Genomic DNA, 24,656 nt, shown 5'->3' with positions numbered 1-24,656 from the left:
ATGGGCACCACATAGTGCTCCATACAGAATAATGAGCCCCATATATTGCTCCATACAGAATAATGGACCCCATATAATGCTCCATACAGTATTATGGGCACCACATAGTGCTCTATACAGAATAATGAGCCCCATGTAATGCTCCTTACAGACTAATGAGCCCCATATAATGCTCCATACAGTATTATGGGCACCACATAGTGCTCTATACAGAATAATGCGCCCCATGTAATGCTCCTTACAGAATAATGAGCCCCATATAATGCTACATACAGTATTATGGACACAACATAGTGCTCCATACAGAATAATGAGCACCATATAATACACCACACAGTATTATGGGCACCACATAGTGCTACATACAGAATAAGGAGCCCTACATATAGCTCCATACAGTATTATGGGCACAACATAGTGCTCCATACAGAGTAATGAGCCCCCATACAGTAGAGACCAAAAGTTTGGACACACCTTCTCATTTAAAGATTTTTCTGTATTTTCATGACTATTGTTCTGCCCATTAACCCCTTAATCCCATTGGATGTACTATCCCGTCAAGGTTACCTGGGACATAATTCCCAGTGACGGGATAGTATGTCCAGCGTGATCAGCTGCGCTCACGGGGGGAGCGTGACCGATTGCGGCCGGGTGTCAGCTGACTATCGCAGCTGACATCCGGCACTATGTGCCAGGAGTGGTAACGAACCGCTCCTGACACATTAACCCCCGGCACACTGCGATCAAACATGATTGCAGTGTTCCGGCGGTATAGGGAAGCATCGCGCAGGGAGGGGGCTCCCTGTGGGCTTCCCTGAGACGCTCGGAGCAACGTGATGTGGTTGCTCCGAGGGTCTCCTACCTTCCTCAGCATGCAGGCCCCGGATCTAAAATAGCCACGGGGCTGCATCCGGGTCCTGCAGGGAGGTGGCTTACCAGCGCCTGCTCAGAGCAGGCGCCGGGAAGCCTCGCTGCTGTGCATGTCAGATCGCTGATCTGACACAGTGCACAGCATAGTGTAAGATCAGTGATCTGTCACTTTACTGTGTACCCAAGATCTCCTTAAAATACCACAGCACCTTGGGAGGGACAATTTAAGTAGAGACGAGAGAGTGCGATTACGGTATCTTAGGAATATTCCAGATGTGGTGCTGAAATCAGCCGACAAGGGAGGTAATGTAGTCATTTGGCCTAAAGTTATGTATGAGAGGGAGGCTTTTAGGCAACTGCATAATACGGTTTGCTATAAAAAGCTGACCTTTAATCCCTTGTCGGCCTTCAGCACACAACTGGATAATATCCTTGATGCTGCTGTCGCTGGTGGTATTATCACTAGCGAACTCTCTACGGCACTTTGTGTTGTCAAGCCCACCGTCTCTACCTTTTATCTCCTTCCCAAGGTGCATAAGGATGCGAAAGTGCCACCTGGCAGACCAATAATCTCCGGGAATGGGAACTTCCTTGAGAAAATCAACCAATGGATTGACTTCCATCTTCAACCCTTGGTTTGTAATCTGCCCTCTTTTTTGAGGGACACTGGGGAACTCCTCAAGAAAGTTGATTCTGTTTATTTGGATGAGAATGCAATCCTATTGACGGCAGACGTTGAATCATTGTATACGAACATCAGGCATCGTGATGGCTTAAATGCTGTACGATTCTTTCTTGATTTGTCTGGATCCTCCTCTGAGTTTGGTGGATTTTTGTTGGAGTTACTTGAATTTGCTTTAACCCACAATTTTTTTGTTTTTAAGGGGTCCTTCTTCCTGCAGCTCCAAGGAACAGCCATGGGGGCGGCCTTCGCGCCCTCCTATGCCAATCTGTTCCTGGGGCTGTGGGAGAGGGACCTCTTCCTGTCAGATCGGATGTCGTCAATGGACCGGGCTCTACTTTGGGCCCGTTACATTGACGACATATTTTTGATCTGGCAGGGACCTTCCCATGAACTGATTAGTTTCATGAGTGAACTGAATATTAACGATTTAAATATCCACCTTACATACCATTGGAGTAGGGAAACTGTGGAATTCTTGGATGTCACTATCAAGAAGGACCAGTTCGGTTTTTTACAGACCGATCTGTTCCGTAAACCGACATCCACGAATTCCCTTCTATATGCATCTTCATGCCATCCACCACATGTCATTAGAGCTGTACCGGTGGGACAGTTCCTCCGTTTACGGAGGATCTGTTCTACCGAAGCAGATTTCGAGAGACAGTCAAAAGAACTTCGGATGAGGTTCCTTAATCGCGGTTATAGTAAAAGGGCCCTTAAGAAGGCCTATAATAGAGCAAAATCGGCTTCCCGCGAGTCTTTGGTTTATAAACAAACTACAAGTGGTGTGAGGCGGTCTGATAGACAGCCACGTTTTGTGACAAATTTTAATTCCCAGTCCCATAAGATTCGTGAAGCCCTATCTAAATCATGGCCAATTCTTAGAGTTGATAAAACTCTCTCTAAGATTTTGCCTGATCGTCCTCTGATTTCTTTCAGACGGGCGAGGAACCTCAAAGATCATCTTACAAGGAGTCATTACGAGGGGATACCGAAGGGTACTTTTCTCGATAATGCTCCTCCTAGATTAGGCTCCTCCCCTTGTGGCCACTGTGTGGCGTGTGCAAATATGGATCGGACTCAGGCTTTTTCCGATTCAAGTGGAGAAAAAACATTTAATATTAAGAGAACAATTAATTGCACAACACGTTGTGTTATCTATTATGCCACATGCCCTTGTGGCTTGATATATGTAGGGCTCACATCACGTCAGTTTAAGATCCGCATACGTGAGCATGTACGTGGAATTGAGGCGGCAGCTGATCCTACATTAGATCCCGTTAAACTTAAAACACTCCCCAGACATTTTAAAGAACATCACGGGTGTGATGGAAAATTGATTAGATTTAGGGGGATTGACAGTTTGGACATTGGTATTAGGGGTGGTCAGGTGACTTCTAGGCTTGCACGCCTTGAGGCGAAATGGATTTGGACTTTACAAACAACTCATCCTTTGGGCCTTAACGAAAATTTAAGTTTCGCCCCTTTCTTGTGATCGTCAGACTGTTGAGTTCTCGTGCCGACAATATATTCGTACCCAGCTTTCTTTTAATATTTTTACCTGTTTTTTAGTTGTAGAGTGTTGAGGATGTGTTCTTGGCCACGTCCGCGGGGTCTCTTCTATGCTGTCGTATATTTTGGTGAAAACTATCTGTGAAGAGGCATGGAGAGAGGAGCGTGAAAGAGAGAAAAAGAAAAAGAGGAAATAAAGATTCTGGATTAAGCAGAAAAACATCTCTTTATCACCATCTTGTGGACATTTCTTATATTGCACCTATATTAAAAATAAAATTTAACTGAATTTCTGTAATATATGGTTATTTTTCTTTTCTCTCTATGAACCATTGATGTATGTATCTCAGAGAAAAACGCCATGTATATTTGATTATAATATCCATATATTATGTATGTATGCTGACTTTATGCTATCATATAGACTTTACCTGTTATTGTATAGCTAAGCACACTAATGGAAATTGTTATCGGCGTTCTTGGTTTTGAGAACTATATCTATCATCCAACATTGCGCTTTATGTTTTGTTCCTCCCTTTCCCTTCCCTTTACATCTCTTTATGATGTTTTTCATACCGATTGTTTGCCGCGCATGCGCCCGCCGGTGGATCCTTTGGTGTATGGCGATTCAGTGTTCACTGAGGGCGGATCATGTGGGGCCCCACGTGTATCAGCTCGCATATCCTGGATCTTGCCATTTCCCTCTGTTGCACTGGCGGTTGCTAGGGTACGCGTGGCTACTTCCGGTTCACGCCTGAACTTTACTTCCGGGTCTTGGTCTATTTAAACTGCATATTTCTCACTCTGCACTATGCGCCCCCTGACGAAGGTGTTCCGAAACGCGCGTTGGGGCGGACACCGGGACGCTGCACCTGCCAAAGTACCACAACTCTAGGGTGATGTACTAATTATTTCTATCACTATCTCTACCGTTCTCTCCTTGTGCACTTTCTATATATCTGATTATATGCCAATATGGCTGCACTGGCTGAAATATTGTAGATCTAGGGCGTGCACTATGCTGTATTTTGTCATATGCTAATTGGCCAGCACTAGGTATCGGATATAGTGACTTCTCTAATGGATTCTTTTATTATACAAGGTTGAGTCCACCCATGAGACTTTGTAAATTTTGATCCAAGTTATGCATAATATGCATTGTTTTAATCAATATAATTTTTGATATGGGTCTGCAGGCAGTTTACCGGTGTTCTGTGTGTGTTATTTGGTTTTAATTATTGTTGGGCGACTGTGTTGTCACCATTGCCCTTCCACCTTGCACGGTTAATAAAGCTATTTTACTAAAAAGACATAAAGTTATCTTTCTGGATTTGTTTCCTCCCCCCTGTTTGCATTAAGTTGTAGATAACTGTCTTGATCCAATATTAGAGCAAAAAAACATACTCATTTGGGAGCTATTTATTGGTTATTATGTAATTTTGTCTATTACTTTTTCCCAAATGATACTTTATAGATACTGTTTGCCTTTGGTTACCCCTATCTTTCTTCACTTTACTGTGATGTCCACCCCTGGGGCAAAGTAAAAAAGTAAAAAAAAAAAAAATTACATGTGTAAAAAAAAAAAAATCCTAAATAAATAATAATAATAAAAAAAATTATTGTTCCAATAAATACATTCCTTTATCTAAATAAAAAAAAAACAATAAAAGTACACATATTTAGTATCGCATCGTCCGTAACGACCCGACCTATAAAACTGTCCCACTAGTTAACCCCTTCAGTGAATACCAAAAGAAAAAAAAAACATGGCAAAAAACAACGCTTTATTATCATACCGCCGAACAAAAAGTAGAATAGCACGCGATCAAAAAGACAGATATAAATAACCATGGTACCGATGAAAACATCATCTTGTCCCGCAAAAAACAAGCCACCATACAGCATCATCAGCAAAAAAATAAAAAAAAGTTATAGTCCTCAGAATAAAGCGATGCAAAAATAATTATTTTTTCTATAAAATAGTTTTTTTCGTATAAAAGTGCCAAAACATAAAAAAATGATATAAATGAGGTATCGCTGTAATCATACTGACCCGAAGAATAAAACTGCTTTATCCATTTTACCAAACATGGAACGGTATAAATGCCCCCCCAAAACAAATTCATGAATAGCTGTTTTTTGGCCATACTGCCTCACAAAAATCGGAATAAAAACGATAAAAAAAGTCACGTGCCCGAAAATGTTACCAATAAAACGGCAACTCGTCCCGCAAAAAACAAGACCTCACATGACTCTGTGGACCAAAATATGGAAAAATTATAGCTCTCAAAATGTGGTAACGCCAAAAAATATTTTTTGCAAGAAAAAGCGTCTTAGTGTGTGACGACTGCCAATCATAAAAATCCACTAAAAAACCCACTGTAAAAGTAAATTAAACCCCCCTTCATCACCCCCTTAGGTAGGGAAAAATTAAAAAAAATGTATTTATTTCCATTTTCCCAATAGAGCTAGGGCTAGGGTTAGTGTTAGGGCTAGGGTTAAGGTTAGGGTTAGGGCTAGGGTTAGGGCTAGGGCTAGGGCTAGGGTTAGGGTTAGGGCTAGGGTTAGGGTTAGAGTTAGGATTAGGGTTAGGGCTAGGGTTAGGGCTAGGGTTTGGATTACATTTACAGTTGGGATTAGGGTTAGGGGTGTGTCAGGGTTATGGGGTGTGGTTAGGGTTATGGTTGGGATTAGAGTTAGGGGTGTGTTGGAGTTGGGGCTAGGGGTGTGGTTGGGATTAGGGTTAGGGATGTGTTTCGGTTAGGGTTTCAGTTAGAATTGGGAGTTTCCACTGTTTAGGCTCATCAGGGCTCTCCAAACGCGACATGGCATCAGATCTCAATTCCAGCCAATTCTGCGTTGAAAAAGTAAAACAGTGCTCCTTCCCTTCCGAGCTCTCCTGTGCGCCTAAACAGGGGTTTACCCCAACATATGGGGTATCAGTGTACTCAGAACAAATTAGACAACAACTTCTGGGGTCCAATTTCTCTTGTTATCCTTGGCAAAATAAAAATTTGGGGGGCTAAAAAAACATTTTTGTAGGAAAAAATGATTTTTTATTTTCACGGCTCTGCGTTACAAACTGTAGTGAAATTCTTGGGGGTTCAAAGTTCTCACAACACATCTAGATAAGTTCCTTGGGGGTCTAGGTTCAAATATGGGGTCACTTGTGGGGGGTTTCTACTGTTTAGGTACATCAGGGGCTCTGCAAATGCAACGTGACGCCTGCAGACCAATCCATCTAAGTTTGCATTACAAATGGCGCTTCTTCCCTTCCGAGCTCTGCCATGCGCCCAAACGGTGGTTCCCTCCATATATGGGGTATCAGCATACTCAGGACAAATTGTACAACAGCCTCTGGGGTCCAATTTCTCTTATTACCCTTGGGAAAATAAAAATTTAGGGGGCTAAAAAAAACATTTTTGTAGGAAAAAAATGATTTTTTATTTTCACGGCTCTGCGTTATAAACTGTAGTGAAATACTTGGGGGTTCAAACTTCTCACAACACATCAAGATAAGTTCATGGGAGGTCTAGGTTCCAATATGGGGTCACTTGTGGGGGGTTTCTACTGTTTAGGTACATCAGGGGCTCTGCAAATGCAACATAACACCTGCAGACCAATCCATCTAAATCTGCATTCCAAATGGCGCTCCTTCACTTCCGAGCTCTGCCATGCGCCCAAATGTTGGTTCCCCAAAAAATATGGGGTATCAGCGTACTCAGGACAAATTGGACAACAACTATTGTGGTACAATTTCTCTTGTTACCCTTGGGAAAATAAAAATTTGGGGGGCTAAAAAACCATTTTTGTAGGAAAAAAATGATTTTTTTATTTTCATGGCTCTGCATTATAAACTGTAGTGAAATACTTGGGGGTTCAAAGTTCTCACAACACATCTAGATAAGTTCCTTGGGGGGTCTCGGCCCCAATATGGGGTCACTTTTGGGGGGTTTCTACTGTTTAGGTACATCAGGGGCTCTGCAAATGCAACGTGACGCCTGCAGATCAATCCATCTAAGTCTGCAGTCCAAATGGTGCTCCTTCCCTTCCGAGCTCTGCCATGCACCCAAACGGTGGTTCCCCCCACATATGGGGTATCAGCGTGCTCAGGACAAATTGGACAACAACTTTTGGGATCCAATTTCTCCTGTTACCCTTGGGAAAATGCAAAACTTGGGGGTTCAAAGCTCTCACAACACATCTAGATAAGATCTTTAGGGGGTCTACTTTCCAAAATGGTGTCACTTGTGGGGGGGTTTCAATGTTTAGGCACATTAGTGGCACTCTAAAAGCAACATGGTGTCGCATCTCAATTCCAGCCAATTTTGCATTGAAGTCAAATGGCGCTCCTTCCGAGCTCTGCCATGCGCCCAAACAGTGGTTCCCCCCCACATATGGGGTATCAGCGTACTCAGAACAAATTGGACAACAACTTTTGGGGTCCAATTTCTCTTGGTACCCTTGGAAAAATAAAAATTTTGGGGGCTAAAAAACCATTTATGTAGGAAAAAAATGATTTTTTATTTTCACGGCTCTGCATTTTAAACTGTAGTGAAATACTTGGGGGTTCAAAGTTCTCACAACACATCTAGATAAGTTCCTTGGGGGGGTCTAGGTTCCAATATGGGGTCTCTTGTGGGGAGTTTCTACTGTTTAGGTACATCAGGGGCTTTGCAAATGCAACCTGATGCCTGCAGACAAATCCATCTAAATTTGCATTCCAAATGGCGCTCCTTCCCTTCCGAGCTCTGCCGTGCACCCAAACGGTGGTTCCCCCCACATATGGGGTATCAGCGTACTCAGGACAAATTGGACAACAACTTTTGGGGTCCAATTTCTCCTGATACCTTGGGAAAATACAAAACTGGGGGCTAAAAAATAATTTTGTGGAAAAAAAAATAATTTTTATTTTCACGACTCTGCGTCATAAACTGTAGTGAAACACTTGGGGGTTCAAAGCTCTCACAACACATCTACAGTAAATAAGATCCTTAGGGGGTCTAATTTCCAAAATGGTGTCATTTGTGGTGGGTTTCAATGTGTAGGCACATTAGTGGCTCTCCAAAAGCAACATGGCGTTCCATCTCAATTCCAGCCAATTTTGCATTGAAGTCAAATGGCGCTCCTTTCCTTCCGAGCTCTGCCATGCACCCAAACAGTGGTTTACCCCCACATATGGGGTATCAGCGTACTCAGGACAAAATTGCACAACAACTTTTGGGGTACAGTTTCTTCTAGTACACTTGGGAAAATAAAATATTTGGGGAGAAAAGTTCATTTTTGTGAAAAAATATTATTTTTTATTTTTACGGCTTTACATTATAAACTTCTGTGAAGCAGTTTTTGGGTCAAAGTGCTCACCACACATCTAGATAAGTTCATTAGGGGGTCTACTTTCCAAAATAGTGTAACTTGTGGGGGGTTTCAATGTTTAGGCACATTAGTGGCTCTCCAAAAGCAACATGGCGTCCCATCTCAATTCCAGCCAATTTTGAATTGAAAAGTCAAATTGCTCTCCTTCCCTTCCGAGCTCTGCCATGCGCCCAAACAGTGGTTTACCCCCACATATGGGGTATCAGGGTACTCAGGACAAATTGGACAGCAACTTCTGGGGTCCAATTTCTCTTGTTACCCTTGGGAAAATACATCTTTTTTATTATTTTGTGTGACACATCTCTGTGATTTAAGGGCATAAAAATTCAATGTTGGAAAATTGCAAAATTTTCACAATTTTCACCAAATTTCCGTGTTTTTCACAAATAAACGCAGGTAATATCAAATAAATTTTACCACTACCACGAAGTACAATATGTCTCGAGAAAACAATGTCAGAATCACCGGGATCCGTTGAAGCATTCCAGAGTTATAACCTCATAAAGCGACAGTGGTCAGAAATGTAAAAATTGGCCCGGTCATTAACGTGCAAACCACCCTCGGGGCTTAAGAGGTTAATGTGCAGCAAGTTAATTCACAATGTAGTACCATTTGTCACCATTAGAGGTCATTAGGTACACATTTATCCTGTTCTGTATCCAGGAGTATTTTGCTTTAAGCCTGTGTTCTGACTAGAACCACCCCCCTGGTTTCCCGGGCAAGAGTAGCCATTTTCTCCCAGACCTAGAGTCTTACACACATGTTCCTGGCTCTCTTCCTGAAGATTATTGCTCTTGATAAGCGGATTCCGGTGAGGCACAAATGTACTTACTTGTGTGTGTTCACCTTCGTGTGAAACGACCGTATGCTCCTGTGCCATCCACAGAAGTCAAAGCACAAAGTCTTTGTATCTTCTGTGATGCATCAGTCAAAGCGATAGCAGCTGTAGCGTATCTCAAAACCATAGACGAGAATAAACAATACCATATCGGGTTTGTGATGAGCCGTACTAAACTGGTGCCAGTCCTTGAACACATGATATCCAGACTGGAACTCTGCGCTGCCGTCCTCGCAGTTGAGTTGGCTGAGCTTATTTCAGATGTGATGAATCTGGAGATCAAAGATGCAGAGTTCTACACCGATAGCAAGGTGGTACTGGGATACATCTGCAACAAAATGCGATGCTTCTATGTCTACATCAGCAACCGGGTACTGAGGATAAGAAGATCCACCTGCCCTAATCAATGGCACTACGTGCCTACTCACCACAATCCTGCAGACCATGCGTCTAGATCCATTGCACCAAGTCATCTTAAGGACACTACATGGTTCACAGGCCCAGCATCCTTGAGCCATTTGATGCCCCACTGTTGTGTATCCGCTTTTTGGGCTCCCCTGGTGGTTGCTGGTGGTATTGGTGACTTGTTTGCACTTTGCTGCTTCTGTTCACCTGCTTCCATCAGCGTTTGGGAGTTTCCTATTTAGCCTTGCTCTCCAGTCATTTCCTTGCCGGTCATCATTGTAACCAGAGCCTTCGGTTGCATGTTCCTGCTACTAGTCTGCTGATCAGCTAAGTGGACTTTGTCCTTTTGTTTTGTATCTTTTGTCCAGTTTGCAGTTTTTGTAATTCTCTGTAGCTGGAAGCTCTTGCGGGCTGAAATTGCCACTCCTGTGTCATGAGTTGACACAGGAGTCTTAAAGTAATTTCAGGATGGTTTTTGAAAGGGTTTTCAGTTGACCGTGAAGTCCTCTTTTGTATCCTTCTGCTATCTAGTAAGTGGACCTCTCTTTGCTAAATCTACTTTCATACTGTGTATGTCTTTTCCTCTTAATTCACCATTATTACATGTGGGGGGCTGCTATCATCTTTTGGGGTATTTCCCTAGAGGTAAGCCAGGTCTGTTTCTTCCTCTACCAGGCGTAGTTAGTCCTCCGGCTGGCGCGTGGCATTTAGGAAGCCGTAGGTATGCTCCCTGGCTACTATTAGTTGTGTGGTAGATTTAGCTCACGGTCAACTCGAGTTTCCATCACCCGAGAGCTCGTTCGTTATTTATATGTTTCTTACGTTCCCTTGCCATTGGGAACCATGACAGTATGACCGGCCTGTGTTTAACTTATTGGCAGAAGAAAGGAGAGAAAAAAGAAGTCTGTACATTTTTTTTTTTTTCTTTTTCCCCAGCTTGCTCCATAGTTGGATCAGTTGTATTTCAGCTCTAATTACTGCCTTTGCCTTTCTCTCCTTATAATCCTTGAATGGCTCTGAGCTTACCTGTTTAAAGATGGATCCTCAGAGTTTGGCTGCAGGTTTAAATAATCTTGCTACGAAGGTTCAAAATTTACAAGATTTTGTTATGCATACTCCTATTTCTGAACCTAAAATCCCTACACCAGAGGTGTTTTCCGGAGATAGATCTCGGTTTCTGAATTTCAAATGTAATTGTAAATTATTCCTTTCTCTCAGACCTCACTCCTCAGGAGATCCTGTCCAGCAGGTTAAGATTGTAATTTCTTTGCTGCGAGGTGACCCTCAAAATTGGGCATTTTCATTGGCACCAGGGGATCCTGCGTTGCTCAATGTGGATGCGTTTTTCCTGGCTTTAGGGTTGCTTTATGAGGAACCTAATTTGGAGATTCAAGCTGAAAAAGCTTTGATAGCCCTATCTCAAGGGCAAGATGAAGCTGAGATATACTGCCAAAAATTTCGTAAATGGTCTGTGCTTACTCAGTGGAATGAGTGCGCCTTAGCGGCAAATTTCAGAGAGGGCCTTTCTGATGCCGTTAAAGATGTTATGGTCGGGTTCCCTGCGCCTACAGGTCTGAATGAGTCCATGACAATGGCAATTCAGATTGATCGACGTTTGCGGGAGCGCAAACCCGTGCACCATTTGGCGGTGTCTTCTGAAGAGACGCCAGAGAAAATGCAATGTGACAGAATTATGTCCAGAAGCGAGCGGCAGAATTATAGGCGTAAAAATGGGTTATGCTTCTATTGTGGTGATTCTGCTCATGTTATATCGGCATGCTCTAAACGTACTAGGAAGGTTGACAAGTCTATTTCAATTTGCACTTTACAGTCCAAATTTATTTTGTCTGTAACCTTGATTTGTTCATTATCAGTTATTACCGTGGATGCCTATGTGGACTCTGGCGCCGCTCTGAGTCTTATGGACTGGTCCTTTGCCAGGCGCTGTGGGTTTGATTTAGAGCCTCTGGAAGTCCCTATACCTCTGAAGGGTATTGATTCTACACCTTTGGCTTGTAATAAACCACAGTTCTGGACGCAAGTGACTATGCGTATGACTCCAGACCATCAGGAGGTGATTCGCTTCCTTGTGTTGTACAATTTACATGATGTTTTGGTGCTTGGATTACCATGGTTACAGTCTCATAACCCAGTCCTTGACTGGAAAGCTATGTCTGTGTTAAGCTGGGGATGTCGGGGGGCTCATGGGGACACTCCTTTGGTGTCCATTTCGTCATCTATTCCATCTGAGATTCCGGCATTTTTGTCTGATTATCGTGATATTTTTGAAGAGCCTAAAATTGGTTCACTCCCTCCTCACAGGGATTGTGATTGCACCATAGATCTGATTCCTGGCAGTAAATTTCCAAAGGGTCGTTTGTTTAACCTATCTGTACCTGAACATGCTGCTATGCGCGAGTATATTAGGGAGTCCCAGGAAAAGGGACATATTCGTCCTTCATCACCTTTAGGAGCCGGTTTTTTCTTTGTCTCTAAAAAGGATGGCTCTCTGAGGCCTTGTATTGATTATCGACTCCTGAATAAAATTACAGTCAAATATCAGTATCCGTTGCCTTTGCTGACTGATTTGTTTGCTCGCATAAGGGGGGCTAAGTGGTTCTCTAAGATTGATCTTCGTGGGGCGTATAATTTGGTGCGAATTAAGCAGGGGGATGAGTGGAAAACCGCATTTAATACGCCTGAGGGCCATTTTGAGTATTTGGTAATGCCTTTCGGCCTTTCTAATGCACCTTCCGTCTTTCAGTCCTTAATGCATGATATTTTCCGTGAATATTTGGATAAATTTATGATAGTGTACTTGGATGATATTTTGATTTTTTCTGATGACTGGGAGTCTCATGTTCAGCAGGTCAGGAGGGTTTTTCAGGTTTTGCGGGAGAATTCTTTGTGTGTAAAGGGTTCAAAGTGTGTTTTTGGGGTTCAAAAGATTTCCTTTTTGGGGTACATTTTTTCCCCTTCTTCTATTGAGATGGACCCTGTCAAGGTTCGGGCTATTTACGACTGGACGCAGCCTACTTCTCTGAAGAGTCTCCAGAAATTCTTGGGCTTTGCTAATTTTTATCGTAGATTTATAGCTGGTTTTTCTGGCGTTGCTAAACCTCTGACGGATTTGACTAAAAAGGGTGCTGATGTTGCCAATTGGTCCCCTGCTGCCGTGGAGGCCTTTCGGGAGCTTAAGCGCCGCTTTTTGTCTGCCCCTGTGTTGCGCCAGCCTGATGTTTCTCTTCCCTTTCAGGTTGAGGTCGATGCTTCCGAGATCGGAGCGGGGGCGGTTTTGTCGCAGAAAAGTTCCGACTGCTCAGTGATGAGACCTTGTGCGTTCTTTTCGCGAAAATTTTCGGCCGCCGAGCTAAACTATGATGTTGGTAATCGGGAGCTTTTGGCCATGAAGTGGGCATTTGAGGAGTGGCGTCATTGGCTTGAGGGTGCCAAACATCAGGTGGTAGTTTTGACTGATCACAAGAATTTAATTTATTTGGAGTCTGCCAGGCGCCTGAATCCTAGACAGGCACGTTGGTCGTTGTTCTTTTCCCGGTTTAATTTTGTGGTCTCGTACTTACCGGGTTCTAGGAATGTGAAGGCAGATGCTCTTTCTAGGAGTTTTGAGCCTGACTCTCCTGGGAATTCTGAACCTGCTGGTGTCCTTAAGGATGGAGTGGTTTTGTCTGCTGTCTCTCCAGATTTGCGACGTGCTTTGCAAGAATTTCAGGCGGATAGACCTGATCGTTGTCCGTCTGGTAGACTGTTTGTTCCTGACGAGTGGACCACTAGAGTCATCTCGGAAGTTCATTCTTCTACTCTGGCAGGTCATCCAGGAATTTTTGGCACCAGAGATTTGGTGGCTAGATCCTTCTGGTGGCCTTCCCTGTCTCGAGATGTGCGTGTTTTTGTGCAGTCTTGCGATGTGTGTGCTCGGGCCAAGCCTTGTTGTTCTAGGGCTAGTGGCTTGTTGTTGCCCTTGCCTATTCCGAAGAGGCCTTGGATGCACATCTCTATGGACTTTATCTCGGACCTCCCTGTTTCTCAGAAGATGTCTGTCATCTGGGTGGTGTGTGACCGTTTTTCTAAAATGGTTCATTTGGTGCCATTGCCTAAGTTGCCTTCCTCATCTGAATTGGGCCCTCTGTTTTTTCAAAATGTGGTTCGCTTGCATGGTATTCCGGAAAACATCATTTCTGACAGGGGTACCCAGTTCGTGTCTAGATTTTGGCGGGCAGTCTGTGCCAGGTTGGGCATTGATTTGTCTTTTTCGTCTGCATTCCATCCTCAGACCAATGGCCAGACGGAACGAACTAATCAGACTTTGGAGACTTATTTGAGGTGTTTTGTGTCTGCGGATCAGGATGATTGGGTTGCCTTTCTGCCGTTGGCGGAGTTTGCTCTTAATAATCGGGCTAGTTCTGCCACTTTGGTTTCTCCTTTCTTTTGCAATTCAGGGTTTCATCCGCGTTTTTCATCTGGTCAGGTTGAATCTTCGGATTGTCCTGGAGTGGATGCGATAGTGGATCGGTTGCATCAGATTTGGGGACAAGTGGTGGATAATTTGGAATTGTCCCAGGAGAGGACTCAGCAGTTTGCTAACCGCCGGCGTCGTGTTGGCCCCCGCCTTCGTGTTGGGGACTTGGTGTGGTTGTCTTCCCGTTTTGTCCCTATGAGGGTTTCTTCTCCTAAATTTAAGCCTCGGTTCATCGGTCCTTATAGGATTTTGGAGATTCTTAACCCTGTCTCCTTTCGTTTGGACCTCCCGGCATCTTTCGCTATCCATAATGTGTTCCATCGGTCGCTGTTGCGGAGATATGAGGTACCGGTGGTTCCTTCTACTGAACCTCCTGCTCCTGTGCTGGTGGAGGGTGAATTGGAGTACGTGGTAGAAAAGATCTTGGACTCCCGTATTTCCAGACGGAGACTTCAATATCTGGTTAAATGGAAGGGCTATGGTCAGGAAGATAATTCTTGGGTAACTGCCTCTGATGTTCATGCCTCGGATTTGGTTCGTGCCTTTCATAGGGCTCATCCAGATCGCCCTGGCGGTTCTTGTGAGGGTTCGGTGCCCCCTCCTTAAGGGTAGGGTACTGTTGTGTATCCGCTTTTTGGGCTCCCCTGGTGGTTGCTGGTGGTATTGGTGACTTGTTTGCACTTTGCTGCTTCTGTTCACCTGCTTCCATCAGCGTTTGGGAGTTTCCTATTTAGCCTTGCTCTCCAGTCATTTCCTTGCCGGTCATCATTGTAACCAGAGCCTTCGGTTGCATGTTCCTGCTACTAGTCTGCTGATCAGCTAAGTGGACTTTGTCCTTTTGTTTTGTATCTTTTGTCCAGTTTGCAGTTTTTGTAATTCTCTGTAGCTGGAAGCTCTTGCGGGCTGAAATTGCCACTCCTGTGTCATGAGTTGACACAGGAGTCTTAAAGTAATTTCAGGATGGTTTTTGAAAGGGTTTTCAGTTGACCGTGAAGTCCTCTTTTGTATCCTTCTGCTATCTAGTAAGTGGACCTCTCTTTGCTAAATCTACTTTCATACTGTGTATGTCTTTTCCTCTTAATTCACCGTTATTACATGTGGGGGGCTGCTATCATCTTTTGGGGTATTTCCCTAGAGGTAAGCCAGGTCTGTTTCTTCCTCTACCAGGCGTAGTTAGTCCTCCGGCTGGCGCGTGGCATTTAGGAAGCCGTAGGTATGCTCCCTGGCTACTATTAGTTGTGTGGTAGATTTAGCTCACGGTCAACTCGAGTTTCCATCACCCGAGAGCTCGTTCGTTATTTATATGTTTCTTACGTTCCCTTGCCATTGGGAACCATGACACCCCACATCAGCAGGCCTGATATATTCAAACTAGTGGATCCAGATACCGACGAAGAGCTCCATCCTCGAGTGTCTGCTCTACATACAGTGATTTCAAGTCAACACCTTAAATCTCATCGGGTCATCAGGTTCTCAAACTGGAAGTCACTTGTTCGAGCCATCGCTTGTCTACATCATGTAGCCCAGTCCTACAAGTCAGCACTACCTGCATGACAGAAACCTTATAAAGGTTGGCATCACTGCAATCATGCGTTTACCGCTCCCAACCTGGAAAGATCCAAGGTTACAATACTTCGTGTTGTACAAAGCATGTCCAATGTCTTTTGGGACAGATGGAGAAAGCAATATCTCTCCACCCTGCAAATCAGGACAAAGTGGCAGAAAGATTGCCCAAACATCCAACCTGGCGATGTTGATCTCGTCAAAGACAGTCAATCGCATCGAAACGAGTGGCCACACAGCCTAGTCATTAAGCCCTTTCCCAGCAAGGACGGGAAGGTGCGCAAAGTAGATGTCAGAGTGTGCAAGCTTGGGGAGAACAAACTGTTCCTCAGGCTAGTTACTGAACTTTAATTGTTATTTTCCCCAAAAGAACCAAATAGTGGCATATGTTGATGCCAAGCGGGGAGTGTTCTGCCCATTAATGTGCAGCATGTTAATTCACAATTTAGTACCAGTTGTCACCATTAGAGGTCATTAGGTACACATTTATCCTGTTTTATATTCAGGAGCATATCGCTTTAAGCCTGTGTTCTGACTATAACCGCCCCCTGGTTTCCCGGGCAGAGTAGCCATTTTCTCCCGGACCTTGAGTCTTACACACATGTTCCTGGCCCTCTTCCTGCAGATTATTCCTCTTGATAAGCGGATTCCGGTGAGGCACAAATGTACCTACATGTGTGTATTATGTTAGAACAGTTAGGCAGCCACTGTGAAGCAGACTGTGTAGTTAGGCATGTTGTGCTTTGTTTCATATTGCTGTTTGTCTGTATACAGATAGATGTTTGCCTGTATAAAGTAATACAATGCTGACAGCCTGAACTTGCCCTAAGATAGCCGTGATAATTGTGTATCTGTCTTATCCTGTGTTCAGTGTTAGCTCTCTTATCTCTGTTATTCATGTTATTGCACCCTGCAACATGCTGTAATGTGCCAAGTACTGATGCACTGTTATTTCCTTTGTAGTTATTGCTGGATCATCCATTATATATTGTTGTTCATCGTTCACCATCTCAATAAATATAGACTTAAGAACCTATACAGTCTGTTTACTGAAGCAATGGATGAAGGTTTAGCCGTATGCTAGAATCCACACAGCATCATACGTGGAGGAAGACAGAGCAACTATGAAAATTGTAAATTCATACTGAAGGCATCAAAACTATGAATTAACACATGTGGAATTATATACTTAACAAAAAAGTGTGAAACAACTGAAAATATGTCTTACCGTATTTTTCGGACTATAGGACGCACCGGACTATAAGGCGCACCCAGGTTTTAGAGGTGGAAAATAGGGAAAAAAATATTTGAAGCAAAAAAAATGTGGTTAAATATTTAATAACATAAATAACATACTATTATATGTGGTGTTATTATATATAATAGTACGTTATTATGTTGGAAGCTGCGGGACCAGTGTGGTGTCTGTGAAGTACTATATGAAGACACTGGAGGGCGAGTATAAAAATGGGGGCACAGGGCTTATAGTGAAAGCACCACTCCAGCACTGCAAAATAACACTGGAGTGCTGCTTTAAAATCCCATGGGAGAACTATAACTCCCAGCATGTCCTGCAGATCCTATGACATGCTGGGAGTTATAGTTCACCAAAGGAGAGGCAGAGTGCTTTATTGTTTTTTGTAAAGACTAACCTCTTAATTGTGGGAGCCAGCTTGTGGTGAGGTAAAAGCTGGAGCATCCCATGGCTGCACACACAGAGCCCTCTCTCTTGTTGCCTTTCCACAGCGCACGCGCAGGACATAAGAGGAAGCTGCAGATTCTAGGTGGGAGTCTGAAGGACCTATGATGATGTCAGAAGAGGGAGGGCTCTGAGCTGCCATGTGATGCTCCAGCCCGCCCACTTCTGACATCACACAGGTCCTCCTTGTGCACCACAGACAGCTCAGCGTCCAGCACAGGCAGGTATGCAGCGATCTCCTGGCCCCTGCTGCTGCTGCCTCCTCCCCCGGACACACAGATTCTCCCCAGAATCAGTGCTGGGGAAACTGTGTGTCGCTGCTTAAGTGCAGTATTCATTTGCTGCTCACCGCTCAGCTGATCGGTGGGCGGGGAGCCGCTAATGAATATTCACTGCACTTAATCAGCGGGGCCATGTGGTTTCCCCAGCAGCTGATTCCGGCAGCGGGGACATCCTGAAGTGGGATATCATTGCGATCCCTCTTGCTGCTGCCCCCTCCCCACATGCTATATCCGTACTATAAGACGCACCCACACTTTCCTCCCAAATTTGGAGGAAAAAAAGTGCGTCTTATAGTCGGAAAAATACGGTATATTCTAGGTTCTTCAAAGTAGCCACCGTTTGCTTTGATGACTTCTTTGCACACTCTTGGCATTCTCTTGATGAGCTTCAAGAGGTATGCCAAGAGTGTGCAAAGCATTCATCAAAGCAAAAGGTGGCTACTTGGAAGAACCTACAATATAAGACATATTTTCAGTTGTTTCACACTTTTTTGTTAAGTATATAATTCCACATGTGTTAATTCATAGCTTTGATGCCTTCAGTGTGAATGTACAATTTTCATAGTCATGAAAATACAGAAAAATCTTTAAATGAGAAGGTGTGTCCAAACTTTTGGTCTGTACTGTATATTGCTTCATACATTATAATGAACTCTATATAATGTTCCATACAGTATATGATGATCCTTATACAGTTATGAGGTTTATTGTACTAACAGAAAATGTGCAAACTGCATTCAAACAAAATATGACAGGTGCATAAGTATGGGCACCCTTATCATTTTCTTGTTTTAAATACTCCTACCTACTTTTTACTGACTTACTAAAGCACTTTTTTTGGTTTTGTAACCTCATTGAGCTTTGAGCTTCATAGCCAGGTGTATGCAATCATGAGAAAAGCTACTTAAAGTGGCCACTTGCAAGTTGTTCTCCTGTTTGAATCTCCTCTGAAGAGTGGCATCATGGGCTCCTCAAAACAACTGTCAAATGATCTGAAAACAAAGATTATTCAACATAGCTGTTCAGGGGAAGGATACAAAAAGCTGTCTCAGAGATTTAACCTGTCAATTTCCACTGTGAGGAAGATAGTAAGGAAATGGAAGAACACAGGTACAGTTCTTGTTAAGGCCAGAAGTGGCAGGCCAAGAAAAACATCAGAAAGGCAGAGAAGAAGAATGGTGAGATCAGTCAAGGACAATCCTCAGACCACCTCCAGAGAGCTGCAGCATCAACTTGCTGCAGATGGTGTCACTGTGCATCTGTCAACTATACAACGCACTGTGTTTTTTTGCCGCCATGCATAATGCCTTTTTGTGTTACCAAACAACTCAATCTTGGTTTCATCAGTCCACAGGACCTTCTTCCAAAAAGAAATTGCTTCTCCAAATGTGCTTTTGCATACCTCAGCCGACTCTGTTTGTGGCATGCTTGCAGAAACGGCTTCTTTCGCATCACTCTCCCATACAGCTTCTCCTTGTGCAAAGTGCATTGTATAGTTGACCGATGCACAGTGACACCATCTGCAGCAAGTTGATGCTGCAGCTCTCTGGAGGTGGTCTGAAGATTGTCCTTGACTGATCTCACCATTCTTCTTCTCTGCCTTTCTGATGTTTTTCTTGGCCTGCCACTTCTGGCCTTAACAAGAACTGTACCTGTGTTCTTCCATTTCCTTACTATGTTCCTCACAGTGGAAATTGACAGGTTAAATCTCTGAGACAGCTTTTTGTATCCTACCCCTGAACAACTATGTTGAATAATCTTTGTTTTCAGATCATTTGACAGTTGTTTTGTATAATGCTCCATATATAATTGGCCCCATAAGATGCTCCATATATAAAGTGCCACATATACTGATCCTTATATAATTAGCCCCATAAGATGCTCCATATGTAAATGGCCCGATAAGATGCTCCACATGTAATAGACCCCATAAGATGCTCAATGCTCAATATATAATTGGCCCCATATACTGCTCCATATGTATTTGGCCCCATATACTCACTTCTCCTCGCAACACTGGAACAAGAAAAGGTATGTATCCCAAGAGCCAGGGCCCCCAGAGCAAACTGAGAGGGTGCCTCTCCATTATTAACCGGGCTTAATGTCACCGAACAATAGCAAGGTGACATTAACCCCTTATTACCCCATATTCCATCACTACAGGGGAGTGGGAAGAGAGGGGCTAAGTGCCGGAATTGGCGCATCTAACAGATGCGCCATTTCTGGGGCGGCTGCGGGCTATTTGTAGCCAGGGGGGCCAATATCCATGGCCCCTCTCTGGGCTATGAATATCAGCCCGCAGCTGCCTGCGTAGCCTTTCTGGCTATAAAATATAGGGGGACCCCACGTCATTTTTTTGGGGGTCGTCCTAATTTAATAGCCAGTAAAGGCTACGCAGACAGCTGCGTGCTGCTATTCATAGCCTAGAGAGGGGCCATGGTTATTACCTCCTTCCCAGGCTACAAATATTGGCCCCCAGCAGTCGGCTTTCCCCCTCTGGTGCAGAAAATTGCGCGGCAGCCCATGCCATTTTTCTTCCCGTTTTTTTTAAATTAAACGTTCATTAATAAACATCGGCCTTGCTATTACATATCTACTAGATGGTGGCCCGATTCTAACTCATTGGGTATTCTAGAATATGTATGCAGTTTATTTACGAAACGATGTTTAAATCCCGCTGCAATATCGCTGATTGGTCACGGCTGGCCAGGCGTGACAGTCAGCGAAGCGTGGTTTAAATCCCGCGCCAATTCGTGGCCGGACTGCACCTGTTGCTGATTGGTCGCGCCAGCCGCCCGCGACCAATCAGCGACGTGGGATTTCCGTTACAGACAAACAGACCTTTAGACGATCATATATATATATGGATAATCTATCTATAGATATTCAGTATTTATAGATAGATATATCTATAGATACATAGATATACTAAACATCGGGCTTGGTATTATCTATCTATCATATCTATCTATTATCTATCTATCGATAGATATATTTATAGATACGATAGATAGATAGATAGATAGATAGATAGATAGATAGATAGATAGATAGATAGATAGATAGATACTATAGATGGATACGATAGATCTATCTATCTATTTTCAGTTATCTATCATCTATCTGTCTGCGTGTGTAAACATTATTCTTCAATTGAGTATGTAAATGAAGAGGTTGGACAAGAAATGACATCACCATTTTTTTTTTTATATTTTTATATATTTTTATTGAGCTTACAAAAACACACACAAATCCGCATGAAAAACACGCATGAAAAACACGCATGAAAAACGCATCAAAAAAGGCAGATTTGGTGCAGATTTTACGTGCGTCAAATCCTGATCAAATCCTGATGCAATCATGAATGTGGAAACATACCCTAAAAGGAAGGGAGACGGCTGGTTGCAAAAATGTTTCATTATTGCTATGTATGGAATATGATCGCCTAGTTTAATGTCTCTTTGAAAAATGACAACTTACTGATTGTAAAGATTTTTACTTCCAGATCAGACACTAAATTTACTTTGTATAAAAAATGAAGGACCTACAGTTGTGCTCAAAAGTTTACATACCCTGGCGGAATTTTTGCTTTCTTGGTCTTTTTTCAGAGAATATGAATGATAACACCAAAAATGTATCTCCACTCATGGTTAGTAGTTGGGTGAAGCCATTTATTGTCAAACTACGGTGTTTTCTCTTTTTAAATCATAATGACAACCCAAAACATCCAAATGACCCTGATCAAAAGTTCACATACCCTGATGATTTTCGCCTGATAACACGCACAGAAGTTGACACAAATGTGTTTGAATGGCTACTAAAGGTAACATCCTCACCTGTGACCTATTTGCTTGTAATCCGTGTGTGTGCATAAAAGCTGAGTGAGTTTCTGGGATTCAGACAGACTCTTGCATCTTTCATCCAGTCACTGACGTTTCTGGATTGTGAGTCATGGGGAAAGCAAAAAAATTGTCAACGGATCTACAGGAAAAGGTAGTTGTTCTGTATGTAACAGGAAAGGGATACAAAAAGATATCCAAGGAATTGATAATGCCAGTCAGCAGCTTTCAAACTGTGATTAATAATGGAAAATCGGGGGCTGTGTAAAAACAAAACCACAGTCAGGTAGACCAACAAAAATTTCATCCATAACTGCCAGGAAAATTGTTCGGGATGCAAAGAAAAACCCACAAATAACATCAGCTGAAATACTGGACTCTCTGACAACTAGCAGTGTGGCTGTTTCAAGATGTACAATAAAAAGGCACTGGAAGAAAAATGGGCTTCATGGTTGAGTCGCCAGAAGAAAGTCATTACTGTGCAAATGCCACAAAGTATCTCGCCTACAATACCCATAATAGCACAGAGACAAGCCTCAAAACTTCTGGAACAAGGTAATTTGGAGTGATGAGACTAAAATTGAACTTTTTGGACACAACCATAAACGTTACATTTAGAGAGAGGTCAACAAGGCCTATGATGAAAGGAGCAATATTCCTACTGTAAACCATGGAGGTGGATCACTGATGTTTTGGTGATGTGTGAGCTACAAAGGCAAAGGAAACTTGGTCAAAGTTGAAGGAAAGATGAATTCATAACGTTATAAGCTAATACTGGAGGAAAATTTGCAATCATCAGCCCGGAAGCTGGGATGTACTTGGAGGTTCCAACATGACAATAAACCAAAACACAAGGCCACGTCGACCTGTCATTGGCTACAGCAGAACAAAGTGAGGGTTCTGGAGAGGCCATCTCAGTCTCCTGAACTCAATGTCGTTGATCCACTCTGAGGAGATCGCAAGTGTGCAGTTCATGCTAGACAGCCCAGAAATTTACAGGAACTGGAGGCTTTTTGCCAAGAAGAGTGGGCAGCTTTACCATCTGAGAAAATGAAGAACCTCATCCACAACTACCACAAAAGACTTCAAGCTGTCATTGATGTTAGAGGGGGCAATACACGGTATTAAGAAATGGGGTATGTGAACTTTTGATCAGGGTCATTTGGATGTTTTGGGTTGTCATTATAGTTACATAGTTACATAGTTATTAAGGTTGAAGGAAGACTGTAAGTCCATCTAGTTCTACCCATAGCCTAACCTAACATGCCCTAACATGTTGATCCAGAGGAAGGCAAAAAAAACCCATGTGGCAAAGAGTAACTCCACCATGGGGAAAAAAATTCCTTCCCGACTCCACATACGGCAATCAGACTAGTTCCCTGGATCAACGCCTTATCAAGGAATCTAGTGTATATACCCTGTAACATTATACTTTTCCAGAAAGGTATCCAGTCCCCTCTTAAATTTAATTAATGAATCACTCATTACAACATCATATGGCAGAGAGTTCCATAGTCTCACTGCTCTTACAGTAAAGAATCCGCGTCTGTTATTATGCTTAAACCTTCTTTCCTCCAGACGTAGAGGATGCCCCCTTGTCCCTGTCTCAGGTCTATGATTAAAAAGATCATCAGAAAGGTCTTTGTACTGTCCCCTCATATATTTATACATTAAAATAAGATCACCCCTTAGTCTTCGTTTTTCCAAACTAAATAACCCCAAGTGTAATAACCTATCTTGGTATTGCAGACCCCCCAGTCCTCTAATAACCTTGGTCGCTCTTCTCTGCACCCGCTCCAGTTCAGCTATGTCTTTCTTATACACCGGAGACCGATGATTTAAGAAGAGAAAACGCAGTAGTTTGACAATAAATGGCTTCACCCAATCACTAACCATGAGTAGAGAAAAAGTTTTGGTGTCATCATTCATATTTTCTGAAAAAAGGACAAGAAAGCAAAAATTCTACCGTAAACTTTTGAGCGCAACTGTATCAAGAGCAGGGTGTAGGAACAATGTATAAGCCTACGTAACTGCTGGCTGCATGCCATTGGTAAATGGCTGCTGTTATTCAGCTGCTGAGTCTTTAGTCCTGGAATCAGAGCTAACATTATGGGTATGTGCATACGTTCAGGATTTTTTGCGTTTTTTTCACGTTTTTTTCGCTATAAAAACACGATAAAACCGCAAAAAAAAAAACGCATCCATTAATCATCCTATAGTTATAGCAATTTTTGTGCACATGTTGCATTTTTTCTGCAGAAAAAACGCAGCATGTTCATTAATTTTGTGGATTTTTCGCGCTTTTTCCTCTATATTATCCAATTGGGAAAGCTCTGGAAAAAAACGCGAAAAATCCGCAATAAAAACGAGTAAAAACCGCAAGAAAAACGTGAAAAAAACGCATGCGGATTTCCTGTGGAAAAAGTCTGTTTTTTGTCAGGAAATTTCTGCAAACATTCCTGACGTGTGCACCTAGCCTAATATGGGAATAGTACTGCCTTTCCAAATGAGTCCCTACTCTTATCAGCTCTTTCCTTTGCTATGATATATAGAACTACCCTATTATATGACCTTGAGGTAAATTATAAGGATGCTTCCACCCCTCCTTGTAAAAATGAAATTATTTTTTGGAGGTACGAGTGAAGTTTGTATACAACAGGAACAATAAGATCACAAATAAATATGTATACAATATGTAGTCAAGACGTAGGGATTTTCACAGTTTTGTGAACATGCATGCATTTAATAATTGTAGACACTTATAATTAGCCATTTATTTTATGTAAAATCACATTTCTATTACAACATGAATATATACCGGTTATATGCTAAAAGCTTCTTTCATTTAAGAAATCATGTGACACACGGAGGGCGCTCCTGAGCCAAAATAGCAGGTCTATATCACAATCATTTATACATTGAGAAAAATGTAACATGAAATTGAGGTAAATAAGAAAATAAAATTCTCAGAATTTGCTAAAGATAGCCACAATGTGCTCGTGGTCACTGGGCTTGTATGAGCTGACCCCTGCGGAGAAAAAAAACACCAAATTACACTGTGTTCAGGTAAATGTAATAACATGGATCATCTGTAGCAGACACATTGGTCCA

The 24,656-nt window shown here is 42.8% G+C and overlaps 1 protein-coding gene across 1 annotated transcript in view; it reads right to left on the bottom strand.

Moving 5' to 3' along the window:
* Positions 1-24,304: 24,304 nt before the first annotated feature.
* The window catches only part of LOC143767202 (cobalamin binding intrinsic factor-like), a 164,050-nt gene continuing 163,698 nt past the window's right edge, over positions 24,305-24,656 (bottom strand). Inside the window, exon 9 of the mRNA XM_077255331.1 lies at positions 24,305-24,573. Within this exon, the coding sequence (XP_077111446.1) occupies positions 24,512-24,573 (62 nt within the window). The 3' untranslated portion in view covers positions 24,305-24,511. The remainder of the gene's footprint in view (positions 24,574-24,656) is intronic.

This window comes from Ranitomeya variabilis, chromosome 4, assembly GCF_051348905.1.
Source record: "Ranitomeya variabilis isolate aRanVar5 chromosome 4, aRanVar5.hap1, whole genome shotgun sequence".
Taxonomy (NCBI): Eukaryota; Metazoa; Chordata; class Amphibia; order Anura; family Dendrobatidae; genus Ranitomeya; species Ranitomeya variabilis.
This window is presented reverse-complemented; position numbering and strand designations above follow the sequence as displayed.